Below are 19,380 nucleotides of genomic sequence, written 5' to 3' on the forward strand. Positions count from 1 at the left end.
GGGGGCCAGGGGAGGAGAATATTCTCTGATCTGAGCTTCCATTTAAGAAACCTAGAAAAAGAACCATAAACCCAAAGTAAGCAGAAGGAAGGAAATAAAAAAGGCAAGAGTAGAGATCAATGAAATTGAAAACAAAAGAACATAGAAAAAAATAAAACAGAGGACCGGCTCTTTATTTTTATTTTTTTTTATCCTCACCCGAGGATATTTTTCCATTTTTTGTACAGATAGAGTGGGAGGGAGAGAGAGGAAGGGAGAGAGTGAGAGAAACATCGATGTGAAGGGACACATAGAGTGGCTGCTACCCGCACAACCAACCAGGGCTGGGGACAAACTGCAACCGCAGTACGTGCCCTTAGCGGGAACCGAACCCGGGTCTCTCCAGACCGCAGGCCGACGCTCTAACCACTGAGCCAAACTGGCCAGGGAAGGACCGGCTCTTTAAAAGATAAAATTGAAATAGGATCTGTCACTACAGACCCTGAAAACTTTGAAAGGATGAAGGAATACTATAAACAATAATTTGACAACTTAAATGAAATAGATGTTGTCTATTTCCTTGAAAAATACAAGCTACCATAACTCAGACAAAATGATATAGATAATTTGAATAGCCCTATAAACATGTAGGAAGTTAAATTCATAACTTAAAAACTCCCCCCGCCCCAAAATCTTCAGGTCCAGGTGGTTTCACTGGAGAATTCTCCCAAGTATTTCTGTATAATTCTGCACCAGTTGTACACAGTCTCCTCCAGAAAATAGAAGAGGGTACTGTTTCCAGTTTATTTTATGAAGCTACTACAACCCTGATACCAAACCAAACAAAGATACTATGAAAAAGAGCAGATGGGTCCGGAGAGACTTGGGTTCGGTTTCCACTAAGGGCATGTACCTTGGTTGCAGTTTGTTCCCAGCCCTGGTTGGTCGTGCGGGTGGCGGCCACTCGATGTGTCCCTTCACGTCGATGTTTCTCTCTCTCTCTCCCTCCTGTTCTATCTGAACAAAAAATGGAAAAATGTCCTCAGGTGAGGATAAAAAAAAAAAAGAGCACATCAATATTCTTGAAAAATATAGACGCAAAATTATTAAAATATTAGCAAATACAATTACACACTATATATATAAAAAAATTATGCACCTTGACCAAATAGGATTTATCGCAGAGATGCAAGGCTGGTTTAATATTTGAAAATCAACATTATTTGCCATATAAATAGGTTAGAGAAGGAAACTCAACATGATTTTATTAATCAATGTAGAAGAAGCATTTGGTAAAATTTTAATACCTATTCATAATAAAACTCTCAGGAAAAAAATGGAGGGGAACTTCTACTTGATGAAGAGCAACCATAATATCTACATTATTCTTTTATTTTATCTTTATTGTTGAAAGTATTACAGATGTTTCCTCCTTTCCCCCAAAGACACCCCTCCCCGTTCCCACCCTCCCCCTGCCTTCCCCAGAACTTCCCTCTGAGGTTTACTGCTTTTCCCTAGGACCAGAAACAGGCGAGGATCCTCCTCACACCACTAGTATTGAACACAGTGCAAGAAAGAAAAAACTGTCCTTATTTGCAGATGGCATAATTCTCTACAGAGAAAATTCTAAGAAATCTACAAGAAACCTCCTAGGTCTTATAACTGAGTTTTGCAAGGATTCAGGATACAAGATAAACATTAAAAAATCAACTGTAGCCCTGGCCGGTTTGGCTCAGCGGTTGGAGCGTCGGCGTGCGGTCCGGAGAGACCCGGGTTCGGTTCCCACTAAGGGCATGTACTTCGGTTGCAGTTTGTCCCTGGCCCTGGTTGGTCGTGCGGGTGGCAGCCACTCGATGTGTCCCTTTCACGTCGATGTTTTTGTCTCTCTCTCTCTCTCCCTCCCACTCTATCTGAACAAAAAATGGAAAAATGTCGTCAGGTGAGGATAAAAAAAAATGTATTTCTTAAAACCAGCAATAAATACGTGAACTCAATGCAAATAGGCTTTTCAGCTACTGGTCCTGGAGAAACATCCATATTTTTTAAACAAACAGAAGAAAGACTTGCTAAGTCTTATACTTTGTACAAAAAGCAACTTAGCCCTGGCCGGTTTGGCTCAGCGGTTAGAGCATCGGCCTGCGGTCCGGAGAGACCCGGGTTCGGTTCCTGCTAAGGGCACGTACCTCGGTTGCAGTTTATCCCCGGCCCTGGTTGGTTGTGCCGGTGGCGACCACTCGATGTGTCCCTTTCACGTCGATGTTTCTCTCTCTCTCTGTTCCTCTCTCTCCCTCCCACTCTATCTCTTATCCCACTCTATAAGAATGGAAAAATGTCCTCGGGTGAGGATGATAAAAAAAAAAAAAAAAAAATTTAAAAAAAGCAACTCAAATTTGATAACAGATTTAATGTCATACAGAAAACTATAAAACTTTAGAAAAAAGAGACAATGCTAAGGATCTAGGACTGGGCATAGAATTAACCTTTGACACCAAAAACATGATCAATGAAAAAAAATTGATAAACAATATCACAAAATTAAAAAAATTTTTCTCTGTAAGAGACTGTCAAGAAGGCAGGAAGACAAACTATAGAATGGGAGAAAATGCTTGAGAAATATCAGAGAAAGAATGAGAATATGAAGAATCCAACAGGAAAAAGCAAACAGTTTATTTAGAACATGAGGAAAAGAAATAGACATTCTACTGAAGAAGATATACGGATAGCAAATTAGCGCATAAAAATTATTTAACAGCATTAGCCATAAACTAAATGCAAATTAAAACCACAATGAGATATATCACTTTACACCTTACAAAATGGCCACAATTGGAAATAATGACGACAACAACAAACGCCGGTGATGACACAGAGAAACTAAATCATGAATATATTGCCGTTATAAAGGAGTCTGTGAACCCCAAATCCCGAGAATGGCTGCCGTAGGAAAAAACTAGTATTTCCCTTGAAAAGTTAAAGCTTATACACAGCTGTATTTCTCTGAAACTATTGCCCCAAAGAATAATCACAATCATTTGTATTAATAGTAACTTTTAACCAAAGGAACTTGTATTTCAGAACTCCAGAGGGTGGATAATTGTGAACTGTATGTCATGTACTGGCATTTTGGCAGAGTGGCAAAGTTCATGAACACAGGTAACTTTCTACAGCTATGCGCTTCCTTTAGAAGGTGTCTCAAAGTGGCAAAATGAGCACATTCATTAACAGACCCAAAGAAATAGCCTCTTTGTAGCATTTAAAATACAAAACAAAAGCATATAAACTGAAAATTATGTTTCGTAATCAATGTTTCAGTGTCACATCTTTCTCAGAAATGGTTTAGGTATCCAGACTATTTGGGAATTAATTTAATGTAAGTCCAAAATTGCTTAAAGAAATGATGAACTTAGCATATACCATAAAATGTAACTACGATTGAAAATCATAATAGTGATTCCATTTATCTAAACACTAATTTATATTTTTTATAATCTTAAACATTAGCTGGACATAATGCTAGCTTATTTTATCAACAAGCCAGTATAAATTTAGGACGAACATTCCCAACTAGAATAAAATATAGACTTGCATTATATTTAACACTGATAAACCAGAGAAAACACAGCTAGTTTTGTTTGTTTGTTTTGTTCTTGGTACGTGCCTCTAGTGGTAACCGAACCTGGGACTCTCTGGTTCCAGGCCGACACTCCAACTGCTGAGCCAAACCGGCCAGGACAACATAGCTTGTTTTCTTAAATTCAATGTTAAACTATTCATATTTGGCAAAGACTCACTAAATGTTGTGAATTTGGCTTCTTAAAACATTACTTGTTAATTTTGTTAAGAAGAGTTTTATTTCCTTTTAGATTCTAGCACATTTAAAGTTTACAAGTTATTTATTTTCTGGGAATTTTAGGAGCATTCAATTTATGTAAGTGCTTATTTACCCCTATCAGCCAATCAGAACAGGACCCTTTAAAACTGTATAATCTATGCCCTGGCCAGTTTGACTCAGTGGTTGGAGCGTCGGCCTGCGGACCAAGAGAGTCCCGGGTTTGGTTCCCACTAGGGGCACGTACCAAAAAAAAAAACAAAAAAACAACTTTATAATCTAATCTATCAATAACATCCTGAGATGGAAAAACCTTATACACTGACACAATTAAAAGGAAAGGTCTCTCTGCATTAGAGATGTAAGGAACACCTGCAGTTTCCATTTTAAGATTTCAGTCACAGGTCAAGCAAACATAAAGACAACAACATAGTAAGTCTCCAGTCCAGATATAAAGAGCTATTCTTCTTCCGGTGGGCTGGGAATTCTTAATTTTTATTAATAGTAACAAGAATTAAGTCAATTCTGCAAATTATTCATTTGGTTAATTGACCTGAGTCTGCAAGATCTAGGGTGGGAACTTGGTGGTGGATGGCTAAAGCAGGTGGAATTCAGAAACTGAGAAGCTAGTGTGCTGTCTGCACTGTTCTGGAGAATATGAGAGTTAAGAGCAAATTAACATCATCCAGAATGTTGAAAGGAATGGAGAAGAGGGGACTATGGGACAGTGAGCCATGAGGAAGTGACCACTGAATGAGAAGAGGTGACCAGGAGTCACTAGATTACAGTGACAAGATGGGTAGTGTCTGAAGGTCCTAAGTTGCTAGGGTTTGGAGAAGAGAAATGAGAACTTGTTCGAAACAGTGTTGCAGAAGAAGGGCACTCACTTCCTGCTGGGGGGGGGGTGCGGGGTGTAAGAGGAGATAGCTCCGCCTCAAAGCACTGGGATGTGGTATCACCAGGGGAGCCCATGTTCCATCAAGGCAAATGGGACACAAAGTAGGAAGTTCTGCGGTGAACCAGAGGAAAGGTTTGGGAAAGGGAAAGGGTGGGAGACTGTGGCAGCTGTGACGGGATGGCCATTTGGGGGCTGGAGAACTGGGGTGACAGATGACAGACTACAGGTGAGGCTGAGGTGACTGGCACGTGAGGAGCCCTCAGGTGCAGTGTCTGCCACTGTGATTGCAGTGATGTTGGCGATGGGCAAAGTGAAGTCCCGAGGGGGACAATTCCTCCTTCCTGCTGTAAGCCTTTGAGTAATCATTTTGGTCAGAAGGCTGCCATCTCTGCAACTGTAAAAGGAAAACAATCGAATCTTTGTGGCAGCATTCTTTATAATCGCCAGAGCGGAAATGACCCAAATGTCCATCAACTGACAATTAAAATGTGGTGCATCCGTACACTGAAATATTATTCAGCTATAAAATGGAACGAAGTCCTGAAACATGCTACGACATGAATGAAACTTGTACACATTAAGCTAAGTGAAAAGAAGTCATGAAATACCACACCACATATTGTATGATTCTATTTATATTAAATTTCTAGAAAAGGGAAATCTACAGAGAAAAAATGGGCTCTAATTCCACGAAAGAACATTTATATACATTTATTCCACTTTTTACCAGGACTCACCTTGCAGATTCAGTTTTACACACAAGAGGGCGATGTCCACCAAATAACAAATTTACTCACAGCTGCTAAAAATATGCAAATAGAATCTCAGGGGAAAGCATCATCAAAAACAATTGATATTTACAAGTCCAATATATATATAAATTAACATATGTGATTTTGTTTCTGCATGCACAAGATCTGCAAGTACAAACATGGGCATGGACAACAGGGATACTTTGGTTGTATGTAGTAGTATTTTATGCTTTTTATGTTTTGAGATATGTAATTGTAAAACAAATATTCAAAATGCTATGTAGAAAAAAAAAACCTTATCAGGAAAATTATTTTGTGCTTATTTAGACTAATATGTGAATTTGATAAAAGGGATGTGGAGGATATATGAAAAATGTAAAGAAATTATTAAAAATTTTTTTTTCTTAATTGGTTTTTAGTGAGAGAGGAAGGGAGAGAGATAGAAACATCGATGAGAGAGAACATCAAATGGCTGTCTCCTGCATGCCCCCCACTGAGGATTTGGTCCACAACCTGGGCATGTGCCCTGACCCAGAACTGAACCGGTGACCTCTTGGTGCATGGGTCGACTCAACCACTGAGCTGCACCAGCTGGGCTAAGGAGATTATTTTTAAATGTTTTTAAAAATGATTGCCAGTGCATACTAATAGCTTTTATAAAACACATTTTTCTAATGAACTCAATGGTTTTCCCATGTATTATTTATTCTTACCATGTGGTTTTTTCTGTCTCTTCTTCCATTTCATTCCTTCCCCCCTTCCTCTCTGCCTTCTTTCCTTCCTTTTTTCTTTTCTTTCTTTCTTTCCAGATATAGGAAGGATCATGTAATTGTTCAGTTTTTTTCAATTTCCTACTATCAAACTCTTCAATAGAAAGTTGAAACAATATCCCAAGTACTCACCACCTTGACACCTATTATGAATATTTTGCTTTATTTGTTTAAACCTATTTCTCTCTATATATGTATCGTGGGCATCCCCCCCCCTCATTTTTTTTCAGTTGGTTTTTCTCCAGATGTTCTAACCCTAAATATTTCAGCATGTGTCTGTGCGATAAAAGATATTCAACAACATTGCCATAATACTGTTATTACACCTGAGAAAATTAACAGTAATTCTTTAATATCATTTATTATCTAGTTCATTTACATTTTTTTATTTGTGCCTAAAATGTCTTAGGTAGCTTTTCCCCCATCAAGGTGTACACATAGCATTGTGGTTATCTCTTTAGTCTCTTCTGGTCTACTGCATTCCCTCATTTCTTTTTTTATGACTCATTATTTGTACAGAAACCAATCAAGTTGTCTTACGTGTAATGTTCTGTATTTTGCCTGATTGTTTCCTAGTGCTATCATTTAAATCAGTCCTCTGTCCTCTGGAAGCGAGGTTCAGGTTAAAATTTTTTTGACGTTTATTTTCAACATTTTTAATATGAAAGAAAACACACAGAAGTGCACAAAACAAAAATATACAACACAATGAATTATTACAAAATAAACACAACTATACAACCACTGTTTAGGTCAATGAAAAGAACAACGCCAGAGCCCCAGAAACCCCACATCTACCCCTCACAGCTGTTTACTCCCCATCCAACAAGATCACTATTCTTGTTTTTACAGAAACTGATTTCTATATTGTTTTACGATCTAAGTATGCATTAAATGCCATGATTTAGTTTTGTTTGTGAACTTTAGGAGTAAAACTGTACATCAAGTATTTTTTTGGTTCGAGTTTCTTTTAGTCAACACTGTATTTGTGAGATCATCTGTGTGCAGATGAATAGCCATAGTTCATTTACATAGCTTGATTGTAAGACTATAACATAATTTATTTATCTTGTCCAGTGCTGATAGGCATTTGGGTTATTTTTGCATGTTTGGTTTTTATAAAAAATGTTATCATGGACATTCTTGTGTATGTCTCTTTGTACACATAAGCATACAAATCAGTTGGGCCGATACTCAGGAATATAATTACTGGGCCACAGGGTACATACACATACAAAATGAGTCAAAGTAGTTGTATCAGTATGAACTCCCACTAGCACCGTATGAGAATACCTGATGCTACACATCCTTGTCAGTGCTTGGTATTGGCAGTCTATAAAACGTTAATTGTTTTGGTGGATGTACAGTATTATGACATTGTGGTTTTAATTTGCATTCCCCTACTACTAGGAAGGTGGAACCATTTCATATATTTGAGGCTTTTTATGTATTTTTGTGAAAATTCTGTTCATTTCTCCTCCTTCCCTTTTTGGATTACTGCATTTCTTTTTTATATTGATCTGTAGGAATCCTAAATATATTTAGGTTATAAGACCTGTCAGTTATATGGCTTGCAAACATAACCCAGAGTGTTTTGATTTGACTCTCTTAATAGTGTCTATTGATGAATAGATAATATTAATTTTGATATAATCTAATCTATCAATATTTTCTTTTTTGACTCATTCTTTTTTCGGTCTCCTCTCTTGCCCGGCCAGTGTGGCTCAGTGGAGTGAGCACTGTCCCATGGACTGAGAGGTCCCAGTCTGATTCCAGGTCAGGGCACATGCCCAGGTTGCGACTCGATCGCCAGTAGGAGGCGTGCAGGAGGCAGCCGGTCGGTGTCTCTCTCACATCAATATTTCTCTCTCTGTCCCTTCCCCCGTCTCTTAAAAAAAAGAAAAGAAACCTCTCTTACTCCAAATCATGGTAAAATTATCCTATATTAACTCTGTTGCTTTGCCTTTCACAATGTCTACAAGTTACAGGGAACTGATATTTGTTTATGATGTGAGCTAGAAGTCAATGTTCTTTTATTTATTTATATGGATATCCAGCTTGTCCACCACAATCTGTTCAGAATGACATTATTTTTCCACTGCTCTAAAGAGCTACCTTGTCATAATCAAGTGTCCATATGTGTGTGTTCTCTGTGCATTTCCTCCTGCTTGTGAAAAATATTTTCTTCTTTATCGAACTATTTATGGTTCTAGATTAAATACTACTGGGAACCCAAACATTATGATCCAAAGTTAAAATTTAACTGCCACCACCTCTGAAATGTTTTCGAAAGAATTAGCTGTAGCCAAAGCTATGATTAAAAATTGGGGGGGTGCCTTTGTTCAAAAGATTGAAATTAAGGTAAAAGATATGCCTCAAACATTATTCTAAAGAAAGCAGGTGTGCCCTGGCCGGTTTGGCTCAGCGGTTGGAGCACCGGCCTGCGGACCAGAGAGTCCCAGTTCGGTTCCCACTAGGGGCAGAGAGAGAGAGAGAGAGAGAGAGAGAGAGAGAGAGAGAAGGCGTGGCTACATCACTATCAGATACAGTAGCCTTCAGAGCAAAGCAAAGTGCAAGCGCCCTAATTAAACCCAGTGAAGGGGGACTGGATCTCCCAAATACTTGGTCTCTCTTTTGTTTCAGAGGTCACTCCTGTTGGAGAAACACACTTGAAGATTCTTGTTCTATATTATAAATGGCTACATACATATGTATGTACAATTTAACCAACTCTCCACTGTTGGATGTGCTTCTAACTCCTTGGGGATACATTTTTGTGTACACCTTTGATTAATGCTTTAGGGTTAATTCTTCGAAATGTAATAGCTGGATTGAAGATTAAGTACAGTTTTGAGACTTTAAGATTGTACTGATCAAGTGCTGTTTTAAAAAGCTGTACCAGCCCTGGCCAGTTTGGCTCAGCAGTTAGCATCGACCTGAGGTCCAGAGAGACCCGGGTTCGGTTCCCGCTAAGGGCATGTACCTTGGTTGCAGTTTGTCCCCGGCCCTGGTTGGGTCGTGTGGGTGGCAGCCACTTGGTGTGTCCCTTTCACGTCGATGTTTCTCTCAGTCTCTCTCTTTCTTCCTCTCTCTCCCTCCCACTCTAGCTGAACAAAAGATGGAAAAATGTCCTCGGGTGAGGATAAATAAAAGGCAGCCAATCAATGTGTCTCTTATGTTGATATTTCTCTCACCCCTCCCCCCCCACTCTATCTGAAGATATTTGAAAAAATATCCTTGGGCGAGGATTAAAAAAAAACCCTGTACTAACTTACAGTCCCACTGGTAGTATATGTTCTACACTCCATACCTATATTGGATATGATCACTGAGTATTTTTAAATATTTGAAGGAATATTATGCAGTCTTTAAAGATGACAATTTAGATCCTTAGCATCTGGGAAAATATGACAGTAGTCAATGCAAGAAGCAGAATCCAATTACACATTCAGTCAAAGATAGTGAAATAACAAAGTTTGTGGGCATTTTTCCTCTTCCCAATTTTTTTTTTTTTAATCTTCACCCGGGGATATTTTTCCATTTGTCATCAGATAGAGTGGGAGGGAGGGAGAGAGAGAAACATTGATGTGAGAGAGAAACATCGACTGGCTGCCCCCATACGAGCAGATCAGGGCGGGGGGACGAACTGCAACCGAGACACGTGCCCCTAACTGGAACCCAACCCGCTACTCATTGCTCCGAGGCCAGACACTCCAACGCTGAGCCAGACCGGCTAGGGCCCACATTTTCTTTAATTACGGTTTTATAATATGAGAATAAGAAAAAATTAATTCCAGAATACAAGAGGGTTGGACCCTGTGTCAATTTTCAAACAGACTTAAGCCCCTCTAGTAATTTTAAACAAAGAGGAATTTAGTGTAGAGAATTAAGGAATTTACAACCACCGATGGGTGTGATTCTCAGAACGGTGCCACAAAACTGTCAGACTAGGGACCAATCTGGATCCAGGCCAGGAAACCACCACACCAGTAGCTGAATCCAGGGTCACGTGCTCATAGCAACACGAGGGTGCAAAGTATATACCACCTCATTTCTAACGTTCACCTCTGCCTTTGGGATAGCGGGCCCCTATGATGCTCCGCGATCCTTCCTGGTTGTGCATGGCTTTGTAAGTCTGCTTCCACAGTGAATCAGGAGCGCACTGGAGGCCCCATTAGAGGACAGCAGAGATGCATGCGTGGCTTCTAAGCCTAGGTCATAAGTGGCATGCAAGCCTCTGCCCGGCCTCTGGGGGGAGCCAGGTGCAAAGCCAGGGCTCAAGCAGCTCTGGGAGGAACCCTCAGGAAGAGGAACACAGACCTCCAGGCATGTGAGTGGACCACTGTGGAAACATCCTTACGTCCAAAGTGACTACAGTCTCAGCTAATTTCAGTGTCATTTCATTAGAGTCTATGAGACACTCCTAAATTTATGACTATGAAACTATGAGACTAGATGACTTTTTTTCTTTTAAGCCATTACATTTTGGTTTGTTACATAGATAGCATTAGAGATATTACATACAATATTTATAACCTTCCACCCAATACACAACTCTCCGTATTCTGCCTTTTTTTTTACACTATTATAAAACAATAGCAAACTAATAAATTGTTCATATTGTTCTTTTCAGATGACCTTTTTCCTTCTTATCTATCCTTCCAAGTCCAACTCAATGTCTATGAAATGTTTTGCTTATCAGTTTTCAATTAGTTTACTTTCAATATTATATTATTTTCATGTGAACAGCACAGTGGTTAGACAGTCATATACTTCACAAAGCGTTCCTCTCGATATCTCCAGTACTCACCTGAAACCATACACAGTTGTTGCAAGATTATTGAATATATTCTCTATGCTATACTTTACATCTCCATCATATTTTATAACTACCAATGAAATGTTTCTTGACTATGATACTATGAGAGTCTTTCAGAATTTATTACTAGTACATCAGAAGTAATTCTTTACTGTCCCATATCATTTATTTCACATATATTTTTAGTAAAGATAAAACATGATGTAGCTTTCCTCTGTGTTTTCCATAGCACCTGGCATGATGTCATACATGTAGTAGCTACTCTAGTCAAATGACTTAATTTTTTTTAATGTGTTTTTATTGATTCTAGTGCAGAGAAGAAAAGAGAGAAACATCGATGATGGAGAAAAGCATCAATCGGCTGCCTCCTGCATGCCCCCTTCTGGGGATAAAGCCCACAACCTGGGCATGTGCTCTGACCAGGAACCAAACCATTCATTGACCTCTTGGTGCATGGAATGACACTCAACTGAGCCACCCTGGTCAAGGAAAATGACTTAATTTTTAATAGGCCATCATCTACTAGAATAAAAATCTGAGACAATACTTTCTTCTTAGTCTGAATTCTAGAATTATTGCTTTGTCTTAGGACTGAAATAAGCAACTCTATTTTTACAAAATTGATTAAAAAACACCTTTAGAAGTATATAGAATGTTTCATGTACAGAAAGAAAATTTAAAGAGGGATAATTAAATAACACATCTCAAGTGGTAGTAAATGAAACTGTCCTTATTAGAACATTGTGTCCCACACAGCAAGAATCCAGTAATCTTTCTGTTCCTCTTAGTGTAGCTTCCCTCACTGGAGATGCTAATTTAATGGCTCCTGAAAGAAAAAGAAAAAAGTCATGGCCACTAGAGGCAGAAACATGTTTCACTGTTAATATATGGTTTCAGAAATTCATCAACACTAATCTTAGAAAAGAAAAACTTTAGTGTCATCTTCCAGTTTAATTCAAATTAAACCTCAAAGCCAGTTCTTGGTACAAGTGTAAGAGGCACTCCGATTAATGAATTATACCTGTACTAGTCACAGTTCTCCAGAGAAACAGAGCAATAGAACTGATCGATCCCTCCATCTGCCCATCCCTCCATCTGCCCATCCGTCCGTCCGTCCGTCCGAGAGATTTCTTTGGAAGGAGTGGCTCACACAATTGTGGGGCTGGCAAGGTTGAGCTTAGGGCAGGCCAGCAGGCTGGGAATTCAGGCAGGATTCTGTTGCAGTCTGGAGGCAGAATTTCTCTGCGGGAAACCTGTTTTTGCTGTAAGCCCTTCAACTGGTTGGATGAAGGCTGTCCACATTATGGAGGCTGATCTGCTTTACTTAAAGTCAACTACTTGTAAATGTTAATCCTATCTACAAATATCTCCATAGCAACATCCAGACCATCTAAACACAGGCACATTAACCATCATATTATCACCTTTGATAAAGGCGTTATTTTTTTTCTTTCCGGTGTCACTATACATCCCACATGTGGAGTTTTCGAAATATTCTGAGCACTATTTAGCACAAAATCAGAGACACATTATGAGTTAATCACCAACCTAACCATTAGTAATAGTAATACAATTCTGTCTAATGAAGTATGTTAGAAACACATCTTAGAAACTTAACTTTCTACATATAGGTGTTTATTTATTTTATTAAGAAAAAATAAATAGCCCAGCCAGTGTGGCTCAGTGGATTGAGCGACATCCCATGGACTGACGTCCCAGTTCAATTCCTGGTCAGGGCACATGCTCGCATATATATATATATATATATATATATATATATATATATACATATATGTATATATATATACATATACACACACACACACACACACAGAATCTAAGGGAGGAATGTTACCCATCCCAACAGTTAATAAAATGCCTTCCATCACTGACTTGGCTTTTAAATATGCAATAACACATTCACAAAATTGCCACGTTACTCTAAAACTCCAACAAAACTGTAATTCAGAAAGTGTTTATCAGAGATTCTTTTCCCAAAGAAATTATATGCAAATATCCAGAAGTTGCACCATTCATAAGGTGACAGACAAGAGAAGAATGATCTCATAGAAGATAACCTCACCCACCCCAAACGTCCCAAATATGATTTACTGTGAATCAGAGCTGCAGAATGCTGGGCTGAGTAGGCCAAAGGACTGACGGAGGCGAATCCTTGGGCTTATGCAATACTGGCGATGTTTGGAACCGCGTATGGAAATGGAAACGCTCAGCCCCTTATTTCCCAAGTCATGCTTTATGTATAAAACCTACTTTCTTATGGTAAAAGGTGCGCACAGACCCTTATTTATTGGCCTTTTACTGAACAAAGACTGGCAGCATTGGCCAGATGAAGGAAAAACAGACACATGTACGTGGTAACAGTGCCTGGAGCTTTCCCTGTGTACTTGGCGTGACTGCTGTGTTTTAGCATGGTCTAGTGAGGCCCTTCTTATAGAAAGGAGCGACCCAAGGAGGCTGGAAAACAGCTAATGGCAGAACTGGATTTTTGGTTTAGATAAAGACTCTATGGAAAGGTAGGAAATATACATGTTTATGTTCTAATTGGTTCACAATCTCCATCTCCAAATGGACTATTTAAGGTCTTGAAACCAAACTGTTTGAAAAGTTTTATTTGGTAGCAGAAAATATCTACAATTGGATCTTTACAAAAGAAGATGTGCAAGAGGGGAGAAATAAATGTACACGTAAGATTTTGCTGTTGAGATTTGGGATGATTATCAACAATCGATTTAGGTTACAAGAACTCACACAAAGTCATGTCTTTTCACGTAAAGGAAGCAGAAGCTACGTTAAGCCCTTAACTAAATAGTTTGTTGAAGCTCACAACAGACATTATACTGAACCTAACGAAAGATTACTCTATGAAAGGGAAGACAAACTAAATTATTTCAAGCTATAATAAGATATAAACATATTTAGTCACACTAAAACCAATTATCCCCACGACCTGACAGTCGATTGTCCATCCTATCAAGTCTATGATGTCTACCATATTCATTTACACCACAGTTTTCATCTCCTAGTTCTCAGTATTTTAAATTATATGCAGATTTACACATATACCAGATACTACAGACAGTGATTCTTATCCTGGGATATGCCTCCCTCTGTACCCACTTGGTTTGGTCATATGTACAATCTCTGTCAAGAATCTGACTGCTTATCTGACAATGGAGGACAAGACCTACCAGAGTGACCCAAAGATAGGAGGAATATGTAGGAGGGGCCCGCCCCACTATTCTAAAATCCTAAAGACTTTGTATTCATTCAAAATACTAATGCCAGTACTATTAATGGGCCAAATAAAGAGGCACTAAGAGTGTTTGGGAGCATTTTAACAAAATATAAAAAAATACAGATTTCACTCAATGGGAAAGCAGAAAACCTCCCACTAGTAGACAATAAATATTGGTGTTCCAGTTTAAATGCATTTATGAGGATTGTGACCCCCTCATTAAATATGAAGAGTCCAGAACAAATTCTGACTTTTGAACCTTAATGTACAATATAGCAAATTAAATTTAGTCAATGATTAAATACAATGTTATACATATATATACACACACACACACATCGTACCTTTATGAAATTCTCTAAAATGCTCCCAGTAGCTTATATGGTACTGATAAAGATGAAAATGTATAAACTAGAATGTAGGTAAAAACCATTTTTTATAGCTTACTAAGCAATACCCTCCTTGGGTTAAATAGCTTACATTATTCAAGTTTGAATTTTGATTTTTTAAAACAGATCTGTGCTTTGGTATTCCAACCTTTATGAAATTGTACAGTTTTTCAAAATAAGAAATACAAGGTAGATAACATCAAGCACGTGGGAGAAAAGGACTTCTGACTTGTAACTGTCACATGATTAAACCAGTGGTTTTCAACCCAGGCCGGACTGAAGCTCAGCGCCCTGGAGGTCATCACGGGTATTAGAAGGGTTTGACTCAAATTTTGTTTTGTAAGTACATATTTTAAAAACTTAATAAAAATGCACATCCTAGTCTTCTACATACCCCGATTTTCCCATACTGTAGATTGCTTATGCATTAACTTCCATTACCAGGGTAATTTATTTTGTTATCAACCTTGGCATACAACTTTAGGAACCTCCTGAGAGGTTTAAAACCTGTAATTATCTGCACTTCAATACATTTGTGTGAGTAAAAATTGCCTTGACAGTATTAAAATAAAACAAGGTACATATTTGTGTTATTCAGAAATATTAGTCTTAGTCATGGGCTAAAATATGTGAATATAAATGTGAACTTCAAATGCATTTATACTGATAAAATAATCTTTTCAGGCTTTCTGTATTGGGGTTACACACGATTTTATTTTAAAAAGACTCTAGTGCTATAAAATGTTTGGCAAATAGTGTTCTATAAGAAAATGTGTTTCAATTTAATTTGTTAATACAATGTTCAATATCTGAAACAAGCTGCCTAAGACATTTCAATTCTTAAATTCCTGTGCAAAATGGGGACAATTCTCCACATTAATGTTGCAGATCTTTAAAAAATGGTAACTTGTAATAAAGAAATCACACTAAAAAGTTCTTAATTGCCTTAGACTCTTCTGATAGGCAGCTTTAAACAAGATTTCTATTTTTTAATTATGGTTGTGTTTTAATCTCAAAATATGGTCTTCCTCTATGTAACACACCTTCGTATCGTCACACATCCACTGCGTTGTTTTGAATGTTCAGGCACATTTCAATGATTTTAGATTTTATTTTGTGGTTTCATTACAAAACAGCTTGCGCACGCCAAACTCAAACAATCTTTTTATTTAAAAATCCACCTCAAAATTCACTTCTGGGTTTATAGCTTTTGTTTTAAAAAAAAAGCAAACATTTAAAAGCATCAAATGTTACTAGGCTACAATTCATCATCTTGTTATGAACATTTTTAGTTTGTGGAGGGGAAAATAAACCCATAACATTGATTAAGCACAGTACTATGGCTGAGGCAGAAATCAGGGCACATCTGTGTACTCAGGCACCGAGGTCTGAAAGGAGGGAGGCCAGGCTCAGCTGCGGGCACTCCAATCCCTATGCCCCTCTAAAAACTGTTAGTAGGTCTCAATTCAATACATAAGAGATTGTATGTCATTTAGTTAACAAACGAACAACTCTACCTGCTTTCTAAATTACGTAGCAAAGCTAAGACAGATAAATATAATTGTAGCCTCACTATAATTTGTAGTCTTGATATCCATGTCACAGGGCCATGTTGTAGGTGAGACAGAATACACGATTCCTCTGGTGGTTACAGAAATGTGGTTTGCCATGACTATAAGATTTCACATTATAGCAAGACTCCAATATTTCTTGAACTGGGACAGTGAATATAAATCACAGTATAAAATCCTTAATTTTTTTTTTTTTTACTGGAAAAGCAACAGGTGCTACATATGAGAATCACTTACTTAGGTAACATCTATATATTTTTTTTAAATGCAGGTATAAAATATTAATTGCATAGGGATTTAAATATAAGGCCAAGAAGAATATTAAGTAAAGTTTTTTTAAAAAAATCATAGAAAGGGCACTATGGTCTCAAAAGATAGAGTTTCATTCTTAGAGTAATAAATCTGAATTACTAATTAAAAAATCACAGTATGTTGCTATAACTAACAGTGAATGTCAACTGTGTCATTAATTCCAAATTGGAAACCAGACATTAGGACTAAAGAGAACACAACTAAAGCTCACTGTCTAAACCTGATCAGTGTATTAGCACATCAGTGCCTGGTACGTACCTGATTAGTTATATAAACTATGTTTTGCAAATAATGTAAAGTTTAATACATGTTAACAGGTGTGAGAGCGTATCATCACTGCATGCCATCAGTGACCTGTAGGCTTACCCGGTGGTGTAATTATTCAGTCTTTCCAAGGTACAAGATCCCACCCGGCAGAATCTTCACTCAACGAACTAAGAACACTGTAATTAACAAAATACAACAAAGTTCTACCACTGAGAACTAACTGTACATCATGAACCAGAGAACTAGGTCCTAATGCCAGTCATATATTATCCTTAGCATTCTAGAAGGCAATGATTGAGGAGTCCAACTATGTAGTTTAACGATTACCACCTGAGGTGTCAGGTGGACCGGTCAATTGTGAGTCTACTTCTCCTCTTAATGTTACACTGAAGCTTAAAGAGCAATTTACAAATCTAAAAGTAGCTTAGTTAACTTAGTACTGTTATCTAGAGTAGTGTGAGGAAAAACAAAAACTCGCAAAGGAATTATGTTAAGGTACATCTGCTAATACCCCAACCAATGTTTTAAATGAAAAAGTGCATAAATACAGTAATACTACAAGTGTGTTAACTACGGAACCAATTTTTTCTTTCTTTCTGGGAGCTACGTAACACTATTTTCCCATATAGTTTACATGTTACGAATTGTTCAGATACCACAAAGCACCATTGACAGTGTAAATTGCTTGATTATGTCTGAAAAGTCCTTTGGCTTCCACTGGACTCAGCTGAAGATCTACCGAGCGCAGGGGTGTCATCTTCAGCGAAACGGGGTTCGTCTTTACAGTTCCGTTCTCTTTTGTTCAGACACAGCGGAGCAACGTTTTCATTTCACGCTCTTGGCTGGTGTTTCGGATTCTGTGGACTGTCTCCCATCTGTCCAGGCCTCTCGGGTGCTCTTCAGAGCTAGGGTCTTCTGTTGGTCGACCACAACGTAATCCACTCTCTCGTCCGCCACACTGCTTCCGGAGCCACTGCTCTTTTGCTAGAAACGGCAAAGGACAAAAACAAAAAACACTCATCAATTTCCACGTAGGAGGGAGTGCTTCCGAGTGAAATTCCGTCCTAAAACACAGATGCACGTGCCTAATTAGTAACTCCTGAAGTTCTACTTGGTCACAAAAAGAAACAAAAGACAAATGACATTACCTCAGTTTAACAATGTTGCCTCTCTCTTAACTGTACACTGTTTTCCCTTAAACTTAAAATGATCATATATAATAATTCAAACTAATGCTCCCCATCACAGATGAAATTCTTATAAAGTAGGGAGAGCAGACACCTGGCCCATCTTAAGATACACAACTTGCTTCTCCCTTTAGCTTAGGCTTAACTTTTTCAAGTCCGGAGATTATGTGTCACCGCTTACTTTCAGAGCTAAGATATGTTTTTTGAAAAGCAGTATTTCAAGAATGGCAATCTGCATAGGCTGAAGGGTGGGCCCTCATACATCTAAAGTATAATTAAATACTAGCCAACTTAAAACAAAAATAATGATTATCATTTTAAATATTTTTTCTTTATTGATTTTTGAGAGAGAGGAAGAGAGAGGGAGGGAGAGAGAAACATCGATGACAGAGAACATCGACTGGCCCCTTCCTGCATGCCCCCCACTTGGGATGGGGCCCACAACCTGAGCATGTGCCCTGACCAGGAATCAAACCCATGACATCTTGGTGCATGGATTGACGCTCAGCTACTGAGCAACACTGGCCAGGCCAAAGAGAACTATTAGTGCATCATTAGACTTGCAAGAAAAGGAAAATACCCAAGTGTGAGGGAAGCAGAGGGAGCAGAGAGCTGCTAAATGGGAAAGGCAGTGTTGTACTTAAGGTGAATGTCAATCTCAGCAATGCACGAGGAGGCCCTGGGAGGGAGGGCATGATGAAACAGGGCCGTCCTGTTAAGCTTGATACCGTCGAAGGGAACTGATGTGGTCTGAGCATGGGAGCACCACCTGCTTCCTAGTAGAGGCCAATGCAGGATGCCCATGCACAGCCTCGGCAAAATGAATGCACAATAAAAAATGTATAAAACACACGAGTAAGCAAGCCATTAAGAGTGTGAGTGAGGCCCTGTCTGGTTTGGATCAGTGGTTAGAGTGTTGGCCTGCAGTCCAGAGAGACCGGGGTTCGGTTCCCGCTAAGGGCATGCACCTTGGTTGCAGTTTGTCCCCGGCCCTGGTTGGGTCGTGCGGGTGGCAGCCACTCGATGTGTCTCTTTGACATCGATGTTTCTCTCTCTCCCTCACACTCTATCTGAACAAAAAATGGAAAAATGTCCTCGGGTGAGGATTTTTTTTTAAAAAGTGTGAATTAGCAAAAACAATAAACACAGCTTCAGACCTCCAAGGACTTCAGATACTGAAATTATTGCATAAACAATATAAAATATGTATGTATAAAATGCCTGAAGGAATAAAAAAATAAATAAAAGGAACAAAATAAGAGAGGAATAAGAATCTACTCAAATCATCTAAGCATATCTGAAAAAAAACACACAAGCAGAACTCATTTTAGAAAATAAAAAACTTAAATAA

General features: G+C 38.5%; 1 protein-coding gene across 4 annotated transcripts in view; it reads right to left on the reverse strand.

Annotated features, from left to right (window-relative positions):
* Nucleotides 1–14,591: 14,591 nt before the first annotated feature.
* The window catches only part of GAB1 (GRB2 associated binding protein 1), a 123,852-nt gene continuing 119,063 nt past the window's right edge, over nt 14,592–19,380 (reverse strand). For all 4 annotated transcript variants that reach the window (XM_036240977.1, XM_036240975.1, XM_036240976.1 and 1 more), the window contains one exon: nt 14,592–17,826. In XM_036240977.1, the coding sequence (XP_036096870.1) occupies nt 17,668–17,826 (159 nt within the window). In that variant the 3' untranslated portion in view covers nt 14,592–17,667. The remainder of the gene's footprint in view (nt 17,827–19,380) is intronic.

Source organism: Molossus molossus, unplaced genomic scaffold (genome assembly GCF_014108415.1).
Source record: "Molossus molossus isolate mMolMol1 unplaced genomic scaffold, mMolMol1.p scaffold_m16_p_4, whole genome shotgun sequence".
Taxonomy (NCBI): Eukaryota; Metazoa; Chordata; class Mammalia; order Chiroptera; family Molossidae; genus Molossus; species Molossus molossus.